Consider the following 15,186-nt stretch of genomic DNA (forward strand, 5'->3'; position numbering starts at 1 on the left):
GGAGCATGTGTAATACTTCATGTGGCTGCAGGTCCGTCGGCGCGGTCGTGCGGGTCCCCCGGACCCCCCGGACCCCCCGCGAGGGATCTACACACGCCGCCCAGACTCACAGGTATTTACTTTGCACACGTATTTTGTTCGTGAGTTGTTGAAGTGATAACTAAACTCAAATCTATAAAATAAACTTCATCATTTAATTATGAAATATATTTGCTTGTATGTTTCACTTGAAATAAATGTATTGGTCAAAGATTGGTAAATATAATTTAGAATGAAGTTTACTTCTTATGAAGTAGGGGAAAAAAATATAATTTTATAATTAAAGTACTTAGAGACAAGTTCAGTTCAGTTCATACAGTGTAGACGGTATATGTCTCACGCTTAAATAGTAATAAATACATAAAGATATGTTTATTCTGCAAATATCGGTAAATAGTGTTGAACAAACATGAGATACTTCAGAACAACCATATTTAACCGAAAGATGCTATGCAAAATTACGATTTCTCCAAGAGTATAATATGAGAATTTTTCAAAGAATTTATGTCTCAATCATACACTATGAAAATAAATACATATCATTGTCAAATCCTAAGCAAGTATAATATAAGACAGTTAGAACATAGCATACATAAATTATCGTACATTTGTTCATGTATTTATCTATCTTAACTAGCAGCTTTAATTATATATTAACTTCAAAATTGTTATAAGCCGATGCATTAAAGAAACGAATCTAAAATGGCGGCTTGTACTTACATGTCCAAGATTTTTCAAACTAGTAATATTTGATTAGCATTCAATCATAATAATGATTATTAATCAATATTACTATTTACTAATTTATAAATACTGCCTACGAGACGGTCCTTCACCGGGATCATCAAATGGTACGGGTTCATTTTAAACTTAATAAAACTAAACAATAACAAACAAGTAACAATGGAAAAATAACAGAAAATTATAACAACGAATTTGTAACAAAAATGACAGCGCATCAAGATGGTGTGGAAGCAAATTGAGACTGATTATCTTTTTATTTACGGTACACACGAATTATGTAGGACACAACCGGAGGTAGTAAAAAAAAACAAAAATAAGGTCAGGTGGGGCAAGTGCGCCGACGGGGTAAGTGCACCTACCCTAAAAAAATCGAGAACTATTGATGTTATACAATTACCGCAATCTTATATCTATGCTACTAACTGAAATGCAGTTCCACTAAAAAACATAAATGGCTCTGTTCATTTTAATACGATTTATTCGCCATTTTATTTTAAGTGTCTTTTAGACCCCTTAACAGAGATGACCCCGTGAAAGATAACATCAAATATTTCAAGATATTTAACATATTTCTGTAAACCAGTAAGGTGAACACATAGTTTAAACCTTTTATTTTAACTTCCTGCCTGAATTTTATTTATATATACTAAAATAAAGGATTTTTTAGCAATGCGAAAAAATGTACCTCAAAAGTCGAGTAGGGCAAGTGCGCCACAATTAATAGTCGTATGGCGCACTTGCCCCTGATCCATATATAACCAACCTTTTTTTAGAATATGTTTTACTAACATGAATTATTATTATTAAAATGTTAGACTTAACGGTATATTTTTTTGTACTCAAGGTATTTTGTTTTGAGCCGACTTAAATAAAAGGGCGTATTAGTTAATTCATCGTATATTTGTTGTTTTAGATGGTTCGTTTTTAAAAAATAAAAACTGAAATACCTTGGTCTAGAGCAACTTTACGTGAAAAGGTTGCAAATGTTCGATCAGGCACGTTATCTGGGTATAATGCAGCTAAAACATATCAAATATCATAAGGTCAAATTCTAAGTAATTGAGTTATAACGCATTCAAAATCGTTAATTCCTACATTTTTGTATGTTTTCTTTAGTTTTTAGAAATAAAATGGATTTCCTATTAGGGTACTATTTTTTTATTCCAACATATCCGCACACAAAACTCTAATATTAATACCTAAATATAGAAAAAGAAATTGTAAAATGTTTTGAAGCCCTGATTTACAAATATATGGCGCACTTACCCCGAATTTGATTTGACAGCCATAGTTTGTTATAATATTGAGTGATTAAAAATTATCCAAGAGCAACGCGAGTAAAACCTATTTCTCTATGGACTAAAATGAGTGTTTTCTTTATAATGTTTCATATTGGCGTTTTAATGTACACAGGCGCACTTACCCCATTTCCGGAGGCAAGTGCGCCTACTTCCATTTTTTTTACTTTGAGCAATATATTATTAATTTATGGTCCGATTTCCTTGAATGGCTATAGATTGTTAACACAAAATACCAAATATTCTTAAATTAATAAAATTACATTCTTAAGTCAGCACAAAAAGAAATTATTTTGCATTGAATCCAGCTATGAAAAATTTATGGCGCACTTCCCCCGACTGACTTAATTTAATAAATTTAATTAAGAAATAAAAATTACAATAAGAATACGTGTCTATTAGCCGATATTAGGACTAAAGTGTTTCTGTAAGATATTGCATAAATAATGAAACGTATGGACTGGAAAAGTTATATAGGTAAAATCAATGACGTTTTACAAACAGACGCGTCATAGGCTAACACAATTGCACATCAAAACAGCGCAGTATTTACTATAGTCACATACTTGTACAGCCCTAGCAGCTCGCATTGTTACGGCCCGAGCGTCGACCGCCGTGGTCATCTAGTTTATTAGTCTCTGGTCGCCATGACAGTCGAATAAAATGCATTTATTAGTTAAAAATAAGTTAAATAGTGTATACTTATTACTAACGTATGAAATGAAACGTTTTTACATTCCCAGTTGTAGTATAATTTGTACATCATCTAAAAACACAGGCATTTTATTTATAAAAATACAAAAAGTTAGTAAGCCGACTAGCCGCAACAGTGGTTGGAGGTTGACTAAGTGAATGTCGGGCAATTACCTTGCTTTCGTCTTGCCAGTATCGAGCTCGGACAACGTATCTATGTAATAAAGACATCTTAGAGGTGTGGTAGTATATGTGACCCGGCACAGAGCTAACGCCAGTGACCGCCCGTTGCGCCGCAGTGAGCCGCGCGGCGGCGGCGCCGGGGCCGGGCGAGAGGGAGGGCCGCTCGCCGAGCCACACGCCGTCCCCGCGCCGCCTGCAGCGACACGACTACTCGCTCTACCGACACGACTACAGGTGACTGCATTGTGTGGCATTGTAATTGAATTGACAACATTTCAAAATGTAAACGTGCCGAAAACAAAAATACCGTTTCTACTGTGAGTTCGATTATGAATTTTTTATATTTAATTTCGAAGAAAAAAATTAAAAACCGAAAAATGCTTGATGACGTCATACATACAGTAGAATGAAATGGTTTCTTAGTCCACCTTACTTTAATTTAAAAACTAAGACACCGTCATTTGTCAATGTTAATTGTCAATATTATACACAATATTACGTCACAACTGTCACTTACAAAGAGAGAGAGAAACAAGAAAACTGTCACTTCACTTCTTTTTTACTGCAAAGCAAAGGTCATTGCGTCTTGAGCCGTATATATGACGACATTTGGTGCTTACGTCGTTTTAGAATAAAGCAAAATTCAAAGTGATAATGATGAATGAAAATATCTGAGTTTTTAAAAAAGAAAGAGTATGGGTTTCATAATTTTAGATCTAGTTTTATAAAATATAAACATTTGAGTATGTTTAAAAAATGAAATGTTGTCAATTATCGCTTGCTTTAATGGTGAAGGAAAACATCGTGAGGAAACCAGAATACCTGAGAAGTTCTCTATACGATTTTTGGGTGTGTGTGTGGTCTACCAATCCGCACTACAGCGTGGTGGACTAAAGCCTAATTCCTCAGTAGTAGAGAAGGCCTGTGCCCAACAGTGGGACAGTATATAATACAGGGCTGATATTATTACTTTTGTTTTTTGTTAAATTCGCTGCGATATTTTAAGTAAACTAATTTTTATAATGATTTCTCATGTTTACACGAATGTTAGACATTGAAATTAACTATTTTTCGGATGTTATCGTGATCATTTAACCCCAGTGATCATGAAGGCTGCAAAGTCTCGAAACATCGGCAAAAAATTTTAATAGAAAAAATAGTTGTAATTTAAAGTATTTTTTTCCCAGATTACCGTGTGAACATGTTGATCTTTCGCTAGTGTCGTAATTATTTGGTTTGTCTGCCCTCAGACTGGACCCCTCGTACGGCGGCTCGGCGTCCACGTCCCGCGGACACAGCCCCAACAACTACGCGTGAGCACGCGCCCCGCCGCCACGCCAATGTGCACTCTATACGTGCTCACGGACGGACGAGAGTCGCGCGAACGACTCGGCGCGATGACGCCTGTGTGAACTGGCCAGTTCGGTATGTGTTCGTGCTGTCCCGCGGAGTGCAGTGTTGATGCGTGCGAGGTGTCTTGACCGCTACAGAGCGTTTTACTGCCACGTTTAAAGTAACGGATTGGAGGCCGTTCAAGTATTACGTAACGCAATTTTCGAAAATTTTTGACGTAACGTTTTCCTGTACCCCGCCCCTCAAAAAGTTATGTAACTCTAAAGTGACATTTTTTTTTGTAATATTCACAATAATTTTACGCTAAATACCGGATAGTCGCTAAAATACCTTTGTTATTGTTTTAAAATAAAAAAAAAACCAAGTTACATAACGCTTTGTACGGACCCCCCCCCCCCGCGCCTGTAACGCATCGTAACGTTTTACAAGAATAAATTGCGTTACGTAATACTTGAACGGCTCCTTGCAGTCAACCAGTCGATCTCGATCTCCGATCCCGAGATATACCAACAATAACTCGTTTGTGAGCGTGTCAAAAATACTTTGTTCTGATTGGTCGATTTTCATGATGGATCGAAACTGCGATCGGTAAAGTTCATTGAAGACGGCGGTGTGTTTAATAATGTTTCTGTGTTACACATGCAGCGACAGGTGTAGATAATTTCATACATGAACAGGAAAGTGCATTTTTTTATATGTAACAGCAATTGGTACAAAAATGAAATCCTGTGAAAACGGCATTAAAATTCGATTAGAATAAGGCAGTAATTCATATTTCAAATATTGCTACGTGCAGGAATACGCGTGGAGTGGGGATATCGCTCCATCTCTTTCTTTCGCACGCATTGTAATGCCCGCTGACGTCACATGTGAGTATTTCGTCCCTTTTCTGTTTATTGACACTCACCCCTACTACCAAATTTTAATGGCTTATAACTTGTAGAATTTATACAACGTACATATTTTATAAAAATTATAAATAAAAACAATTCAAACGCCCTATTGACACGTCAGCGGTTGGGTTGGTTCGTCGTAATCAGATTTAGAAGGGTAGTTGAATATTATTTAAAAACACATTCATGAAACGTCATACCACGTTTGTACGAATCGCCACAAAGAACGTTCACGTATTGCCATTTCAGCATCAGACATTTGTCGTCACGATATCGCGAACGACTCGCGTCGGACGGTCGGGTCGTGTGCCCCCAGGCCTGGTCCCCGCTGTGATCTCGATGAGGACTCGGGCGTTCAGAACTGTGCATTGTGTTCGGAATCCGTGTGATCCATGGCTTGGACTAGTTCGAAGCTTTTTTCGTCACTAAAAGGGCGCCACTGTTTTTGATGTCGCAGTTAAAGGACGAGATGTAGATGTCGCTACAAGATTATTTAAGTCAGTTTATTCAATAAAAATTATAATAAAGCCGGCGGTACGCATGGCACGCGTGTGCTATATGTGAATCAACACGCAGGCCGTTATGGCATCAACAAAGAATATAGGGTGATGTTTTATTGACATCAATGCGTCTGTACCTTTATTTTAACATACTGTATATGTATCGGTATGACTTGTGCACGTGACAGCTTTATAACTCGACATATATTGTCAAATGATGTAAATATTAATATACTAGATAACATAAAGAGCTTTCGAACACAATGCGCGGTGGTTTTGTACATGAATAGTTACGTCACATAATATGCGAACGTTTGCATTAGTGCTAGTCAACCATTTGGAGAGAACCTCGCGGTAATAATCAACCAATTGGAAGTCATCTGTAGGCTTGCAAGGTTTCTGATTGGTCCTCCGCTACGGCTGCGAGGGTAACGAGTAGGAGTCGGCCATTAGACCGATGTAATCACCGCCTTGAAAATATATGTTTGACTAGCTTTTGCTCGCGGCTTCGTCCGCGTGAAGGAGTTTGCCGGGATAATTTTTTTCCGTCTTACTAGATTTGTATTGTTATATTTAATTGATCAAATTATTTGCAAGGCCTGCGTTGACGTGTATTCTATAGACACGAACGTCCATATAAACTATTTGTTTAAAATCTGAACTAAAATGGCAACCAAAATGTCACTGTTATAACCTATTTATTCACTTGAACAACAAATAATTTTACTTATTTCACTAATATTTTTTATTCACTTCCAAGTTTACACTTAGACTCGAGTTCTTATATCATTAGCGCCACTCCGTACACAACCACACGATGTCAATGTTGAATTAATACTAAAGTCAGGTGTACGGATTGCAGTACAGTTGAGTCGAACACAATGAATTTACCGAACGCCAGATCTAGTACGTAGTACATATATATCGATGAAAGCCTATAATTGCGGACGTTCGCGAATTTGTGGGTACTCGAGAAAACTGGTCCTTCGAGCTAGATAAGAGGCTGATCATCAAGAAATGTTTCACAACAAGCCACGAGCGACTTCTATAAACGATATCACCCTCTACAATCAGATCTGCAGTGAACATGCACCAATCAGAACAGAGTTTGACAGTGATCTATGTTTACGCGAATGTTAGACATTAAATTAAACTACTTACGGATTTTATCGCGTTTTTATTATTTTCTCACGACGTTTCGAAGAGTTTGCAGCGTTAGTAGTCACGGGGCGGGCTGAGATGTCGATCGTCCGAAAAGTCAGTTACAATATCTACCTACATTATACAATTAAACAACTTTACCAATTTTAGCTGTTTGTGATCCGCTCTACGAAGAATGAGCTCACAGTGTCTTGAAAAGTTGTGTTATTTTAAAATGTAGGTAGATATTGTAACTGACTTTTCGGAAGAGCAACACCTCAGACCCCCCCCCCCCCCCTCCATAACGACGAAGGCTGCAGTCTTCGAAACGTCGGGACAAAATTATAATATAAAAACAGTGATAAAATTCGCAAAATAATGTTCTTTTAAAGTATGACGGACTCATTTCAATTGGTTAATCGTTACCATTAACGCGCGGTCACCGGTCGAGATATCGGATTGGTCGCCGTCATGTACTTCTACACGCTGGAACGTAATGTAAGAGTTATTTGACCAAGTCGGACTGACGTCTCAAATGTATATAGTTTAATATAGATGTATGCAGTCTTACTTATAAACTTGTTTTAGCGTCGAGAGGTGGTTAAGAATTGCTCAAACAGCTGTCAAAAACATCACCGGTTTTCTATTTTAAACCTTATTAAGAGGCAAGATGGCGGGTTTTGACTTACAGCTGATCGAGTAAATTTGTGTTTTAACTGAGCTTTGCGATTTTTTTATAAGTAAGACTGATATTGTGTAACTGTGAAGGTGTTGTTGGGTTCGCACGCATTCATTTCTGAATTGTACGTAGATACGGGAACAGCTAGCAGTGGCGAACCTACCGGCTTCTCTATTTAGTTTTCATTAGTTTTTGTTTTCTGTTAAATTGGCAGCGATATACTAAGGCCATTTTATTTGCCTAGTCACTGTTGTGTTCCGGTTTGAAGGACATTGTAGGCAATGTAACTACTGGACATATGAGACTAAACATCTCATGTCTCAGGATGGCGAGCGCAGTGGAAAATAAACAGTACTTTGTAATTCAAGCTGTTTGTGTTTCTACTGTTTATCGGTCGTATCGCTTACCATCAGGCGAACGGCAAGCTCGTCTCGTCATTCAAAGTTGTTATCTACATAACCATGACTTATAATTGATGCGTGCGAATCTAAAAATGATTGCATTTTATTCCCAACACTCCGAGGTTATCGGAAATACCTCAAAGTTAATACCGCAGTATCGAACATAAAGTTAGGTAAGAAGAAAGTTCCGCGTACGTAATGTATTAAAAGACGTCTAGGGATTTTGCTGGTGATAGGATATATTGTACATCCGCCCGGATAGCGACCGTACACGATGTTAAAACCAGCCATAGTGGTGCACGTGAGTCGCGTCCAGGGATCAGTGTATATCCGATTCCGACATAATTGTGTCGACTGTCGTGGGTTAATCATCTCTCGTCAGTCGACTCTATTGGACCCCACTCCACTTACTATCAGGTGAGGTGGTGTCACTTTACCCGTATAAGATAAAAGAATAAACAAACCAATTCCATCTTTGAGTAGGATCTTAAGTATCCATTTAAAGTATGAACTATTTAATAAACAAAACTGGACTATCAAAACATAATTATCAAAATTGGTCTAGTCAGTAAAATGTTATGTCTAACATAAAAAAAAGTGTCGAATTGAAAACTCCGCTCGGTTTTTTGTCATTTAAAAAGACGTCATATTCTGTAACTTACGATAGTATTTGAGATGATGTGTCTATTGAACGAAGCCAAAACAGCTAATATCAGACGCTTAAATACAGCTCGAGTTTTGTTTAAAATAAATAAAATGCTTTATTCATCACGTAGGCGAACATAGTTGATATATAATTATTACTTAAATAAATTCTTCTATGTGACTAAAGACATCTTATTACATAGTTGAATACCTTCAATGTCAACTTGAGAGCGTACTCAAAGTTGAGATTGGTTTATAATTATGGTCTTAGACGTCATTTCGTGCGTTTCGTACGCGGAACGTGATGCCTCGTCTGTTTTTATTGTGTTGTGTTTACACTTGAACTCACGAGTTTTTGACTGTATTTCAAAACTAAAATAAAAGCAAAGATACATTATCATCGGCAGAAAAGCAAGTGTCACTAGATAAGTGATGAATGAATGAATCCTTCCTAGCCGAATTTCGATCTCAAACCCAAGCACGCAGGAGATATTACAGTGCACGAGTGTGCGCAATACACAAGCACTCTCTGTTCCATCTCATAGTCCGGTGAGACGGCGATCCGACTCTATTTGAATTGGGTTCACAAACTCACTTAGACTACATAGACTAGCTAACTTAGCTGCCATAATGTGGATGTTTTACACCACTGCCTACGCCTGAATAGGGTCAAAGGCGTGATGTATGTATGTACAATGTCATTTTATGAGAACCAAAAACAAGACTTGACACTTTCTATAAAACTGGTGATACCCCGGTCACGCCGGGCCTGATACAAATGGCATTCGTCCAAGAGTCTAAGTGTAAACACGGCATACACCATGTGACATTTCGCAGCCCGCTCTGCCCCTTAGAGTCTAGTATAACGAACACGATACGAACGTGCGCGTCGTTTGATTGTGACGATTGTGATTGGCCGAGAGAGCGACGCGCGAGTCACGTGTCAGTCTCTCGACCCATCACGATAAAGAGACACGGACTCTCGTGTGGTGTTCCAAATTCTAAGGAGGCTGTATAATTTCTTGCCGTAGACACGATGGATTTAAAAAAAAAACCGCGCCGCGTTCGTTTCAAGGGTTTTTATTAAGGTCTAAAATGTGTAAATTTCGTTCCCTAGACTCGAACCCGGCGCTCCACGGAGCTGCAGAGACTGACCTTGATTCGTTTATGAAATGTAAATTGTTTTTAATATAGTGTTAAATATGTTTGTACGTCTGTTTGGTTGCTAAACAACGAATCGAAGTAAGACAGTGGTATTAGCCCAGTCGAACTCGGGGTTAAAATTAGAAATAGCAACCATGGTCGCCGTTACCTCTGCTGGGCGTCTTCCTTGACACAATGCGCTTCAGCGACACTTCTGTAACATTAGTGTTCCGTGACGGTGTGGCTGGCGTGACAGATGACTCGAGTTCGAAGCCCGACTCTTGCAAAATATAGTGGGTTCAGCATTAACCCTGAGTTTAAAATTTGTGGCCATTTGTTGCTTATAGACTATCGATTTCATCCAAATCTGTCCTGCAGTACGTTTACTTCCAACAAACATCTAAACATTGTCACAGTCTCGCATTTATAATTTTAGTTAGATTCACCATCTTGAGTTTTGTCGTAGCTCGTATATATTTTAAAAATAAAACACTCAAAATGTACCCAAAGGAGTTTTATAATTGAACATTTATGACTTGCACATATTGAACGCAATTCCAACCCATCCTAACCTAACCCACTTGAGGAATTTTGTTTACAGCATGGGATATGATCGATGATTATGACTTTAAGTGACATTAGGTGACCTTGGCTGACTACTACCTACCAGTTCCATTGGGAAAATCCACTTTAACGCTTCAGTCATAAGTACTATCATTCAAAACATATGGTGAAAAGTACTGACTGGTGCAGTTTTGACTGAAACATATATAATTGATTACAGCAGCGCAACAAACACGTAATTTCAATACAAAAGATGAAAATATAACGTAAATGAATGAATGTATAAAACATTATAAATATATTTAGGTTAAGCGAAAAACGACCGGCGCTCGCGCAGTGTGCACGGAGTTGTTGATAAATTAATGGCACGTGGTATGGTATGGTATGTCAAAGGGAACCAATATAAAAAGATTTTAGTCTTCTTAAACTCTTAGCAATAATATTCAAAAACTAGATTCGATACCACGCCTAATCTGAACTTCAACTATTACCAGAACACAATGTGTCCCAATTGGGACGCTTGCATACACTACGCGTAAATGTCATTTTTTTTTATTCTGGTTTAGTCTTGTTTGACACACGTCAAAGTAGTAAAATGTTAATAAAGTATGTGTGTACGGAACACTTGATCGTTCGATATATTAAATTATGACATATATATAACTTTAATATAAATGCTATATATTGAATAGAAAAGGATTTTAACATATTGTCAGCAACCCAAATACTTCCTTACCCTTAATCCCTTTAAGGTCGAGTATTGATTCTTCAATCAATCGGTCACGTGATCACTTCTCGTTACCGCATCCTGGCCTATGCAATACGTTTCCCTTTAAACTTTAATAATGTTGGTTCCTTTTAGCATAACTGTGTTACGACACATAACTGTAAATATCGCATCGTCCTAATAAACTGTTGGTTCACGACACGATTTGTCGTTAGACCCATCAAACGAGACAATTCAAATCAATCATGTGAAGTATTTGTTGGCGTCCGAGCTTTTTCAGACTGTCGTACGAGAAATCGTGTCGGACGGTTTGGACAACGACAAATCTGGCTACACGGCATCTGGTGGACTTGGATGCAATACAAGATGTTTAATAAATGTAGCGGATTAAAAAATAAATATATACATCAGTTTCTGGGCTCTAGTGCGGAAACTAATATAACAGCCTATTCCTAGATTTATTAAACATGTATAGCTGAAACAAGTGTTCATTTGTAACTACAACGAGTGACAACAGTTGCTCATATTGTAGTCTACACTGCAGTGAAGTCGTACAGTTGCTCGTGTTGTAGTCTATACTACAGTGTAGTCGTACAGTTGCTCATATTGTAGTCTACACCGCAGTGTAGTCGTACAGTTGCTCGTGTTGTAGTCTACAGTACAGTGTAGTGGTTTAAAGACTCGCGCGCCGTCGGTCGGCTGTTGTTAACGATTATGTATAAATAAATATTTATTCACATGTATTTAGTTTTATTTGTCGCTGCAAGAATCCCTTAATAAGACTTCAGGAAAAATAAAAAATTCGAAATTGCCAAATCCCAGAATTTATGGCAACAAATATAACTTATTTGTTGCCATAAATTCTGAGTAGCACAATGCGACATAACGTCTTAAATTTATCCTAGTTAAATAAAAAAAAATCGTAAAATAGAGGTAATATTAAAGCAAGATTGAAGAGAGACTGCCAACAATGTCTCTGTTCAAATTATCACACAAATACAATTAATTACTTCCTCTAAATCATTGTAGCGATTCATAACACACACCGTGTGAACACCAGTGCCTTCTATTGAAAAATCAGATATTTTTTTTTTTTTGTTTGGAACGCAGTGGGAGCAAATTATCGCTAAAGGAACCTATCATGTCTTAATAAAAGGACACGTATTTAAAAATGGAAGTTATTAATTCAAAGTAGAAAAATCAAATAAATAACTCAGAGATCGGAATGTTAATGATATAAAATTATTGCATTTGATGGAGATTTGGTTGATATTAATTCTGATTTTATACACGGTACACTGTTTAATAAAATAATGACTCTACCATGCAAAACACCATACGGCAAACTACTTATTTCCTGCAAAATATTTACAAAGAATGGCTATGTTATGTAATTCTTGGCGATCAAAGTGGTCATAATATTAAGTTTTCGTAATTTACAATTATCTACATTTTTTCCTGAGCGATTTTCATAATAAAACTTACCGTTTGGCTGAAAAACGCGAAAACCCATTTTTGCGAACTGACCTTGAGTATTTTTATCCCCAATCAGGGGATTATTGGGGGCTATTGAAAAATAACTTGTAATAGTATTTCAACATCTGTACAAGTTTTTAGCATTATGCTATTTTGCAACCTTACCTCTATTTTTTGGGCTAACTTGACCAGAATAGATATTATTTTATATCGGTCTGTACTTTGTCTATACTATAAAAATATAAATTACATTTTTAAATTAAAAAAACATCCACAGTAATTGAAACGACTTAAAGTATGTGTTATATTCCAACATAATCTTGGTAATATTAATTTTTAGCTTTGCAGTTCTTTAAGTTATTTGTTTTCGCCCGTTTGGGGGTTTAGTTGCAAAAAGGTAATATATCACGTGCGATTAAGTCGCACCCAATAAAAATATAAAATGGTATGTTTAATGTGTGTAAGTTTCGGTTATCTCTTGATATGAGAACAAAATCAACTATGTTTAAATCTGCTTCGCATTTATGAGTAAGGGTATTTCATAAGTTTATCATATGTCGGAAAGAAACGAAAGATAACAGCATCATGACATGCTGTAATGTTCTGTGTTATACGGACTGCTGTCTTCCAAGACAATATTCCTAGATGGCGGCAAATTACTTATCGTGTCACGTCAGAGAGACCGCTCCTGTTAATTATAAATGAGTCTATGATCGCTGCCGCAATGCCAGTGAGCAGGCTACCAAGACTTGTAAAACTGATACTCGATGGCTATCTTAGTCGAGGCTAAAATAGTATATTACGATATGTTCAGTCTCGAAAATGTAAGTTAGCTCCAATGTTTTATATTAGTTCTGAGGGTGTAGAAAATAGTAAACGGGTAACGCGACGTTCCAGGTTTTGATTTGTTACATTAAGCAAGTGTATAAACTAATTCACAATTGTTATAGAGCCTTTTCGGCATCATCTCAAAGTTAAGTTACTAATGTGAAAGCACAATTAAATCGGATCCTCACCCACTCTAGCAGGGAAGTACCGGGCGATTGCTGGTCACCTCCTACCGGATGGCTCACGGATCACCGCTTTGTGGCTGTATATTCCCCTCCACACGAGATCGCTCGAAAGCACTAGATCCCAGTAGGTGTGGTTGTAATTTTCCCTCCATACGGAATCTCTCCAGACGAGCACATACGGCGATATATTCATTTAGGTAAGTTACAAGTTATAAGCCTTATTGGGCATACTGTTAGAATTTACACTAAGTTAAAATATGGACGCCTTTGCTATCACTCTGGAACGCCACGACCCTCATCAACAAATTGTTGTTGAAAAATGTGTCACGTGTAATTTCTCCATTCGGAGGTATTAATACGCTCACAACGGGTGAATATCTACTTTACACAGTAAATTCTGTATACAAGTTAATGAAGGTAAGTAAAGATCATTCAAAGTACGACAAACAAATTAGAATGTTAGAAGTTATATGTGTATTCGGTGGCGTATAAATCATTCTAAAGTAGAAACCGACTCACGTGTGTGAATAAAACGTAAAATATAAACCTAGTCACTAGTATAAATCTAAAGTAAAACAAAGCCAACTCACGTGCACGATTAGAAAGGTCAAACAAATCCACTCACATTTATACGTTCAGATCTTTAGTTGAACTTAACTTCGAAAATCCAAAGTTCTACCTAAATGGCGCGCATTTGTACTTTCGGCGAGATTGTAACTTTATAGTCAGGGAATGTTGGTACTACAGTAAACCACTCACTCACTCATTCAAGATATTATATTCTGTACGCGGTACTTAACAGATAAGTGTGCAAAACCCACTCACAGTATTATATAGACGCTATTCTATCTATGGGCAATATTCATTGTATAATAATATACTTATATTTGGTGAAAGATACTCACAATATCTAATTCTACGTACAAATACTCACTATATCTATACATGTCCGTTGTTGTGGATGCCTGTATCCAGCTTATTGATCTGTTTAAGTGCGGTCAGTTCGATCTTGTTAAGTGGACCAGTAACTCTGCCGCTGTTCTGCGCGCCATACCTGCCTCGCATCTCGCGTCCTCGGATCTGGAAATTGATAAGGGCGCCGTACCGCATAAGATTTTGGGCACACATTGGAACAGGTCGGGCGATGCCTTTAACTTCAAGGTGCCACGCCTGAGCCAGGATGCAGCAAACGTATAATTCTGTCCACTGTAGCTCGCTTATGGGATAACTTGGGTCTAGTGGCTCCCGTCGTTTTGTACGCCAAACTTATGCAATCTATACAAAATATATGCACATACTTACTATATCTTTTAAATATAGGCACATACACACTTTGGTGCTGCCAGGTTTTTAATGATTTCGCGACTTTAGTTTCATTTTTGATAGTTTTATTAAAAACACCCATTTTAATTATTGTTTTCACTATAAAAAAAATCTTCGATATAATCACATAAATACGTAATACATGCATGTACGGGTCATTGTAAAATATGAATAGCAAAGAAAGAGAGAATAGAAGAAAAATATCAATATATTTAAAAATGTCAATAGCAAAACCCTACTAACTAGCGCTATCTACCGTACGAAATATAAAACAGTTTCTATTTTATTGGTTGCGATGCGGCCCGTGCTGTTCCGGCGAGTGGAAACTGTCCATTATGATTTTGACATTTCGTTTATGCTAAATATTTTTGT

The 15,186-nt window shown here is 37.2% G+C and overlaps 1 protein-coding gene across 1 annotated transcript in view; it reads left to right on the top strand.

The window, feature by feature from the left end:
- Nucleotides 1-11,741, top strand: part of LOC115453910 — a 49,914-nt gene extending 38,173 nt beyond the window's left edge. The window contains 3 exon segments of the mRNA XM_037447134.1: nucleotides 32-112; nucleotides 3,074-3,191; nucleotides 4,208-11,741. Coding sequence (XP_037303031.1) covers nucleotides 32-112; nucleotides 3,074-3,191; nucleotides 4,208-4,274 — 266 coding nt within the window. The 3' untranslated portion in view covers nucleotides 4,275-11,741.
- Nucleotides 11,742-15,186: the final 3,445 nt, after the last annotated feature.

Source organism: Manduca sexta, unplaced genomic scaffold (genome assembly GCF_014839805.1).
Source record: "Manduca sexta isolate Smith_Timp_Sample1 unplaced genomic scaffold, JHU_Msex_v1.0 HiC_scaffold_63, whole genome shotgun sequence".
In the NCBI taxonomy this organism is placed as follows: Eukaryota; Metazoa; Arthropoda; class Insecta; order Lepidoptera; family Sphingidae; genus Manduca; species Manduca sexta.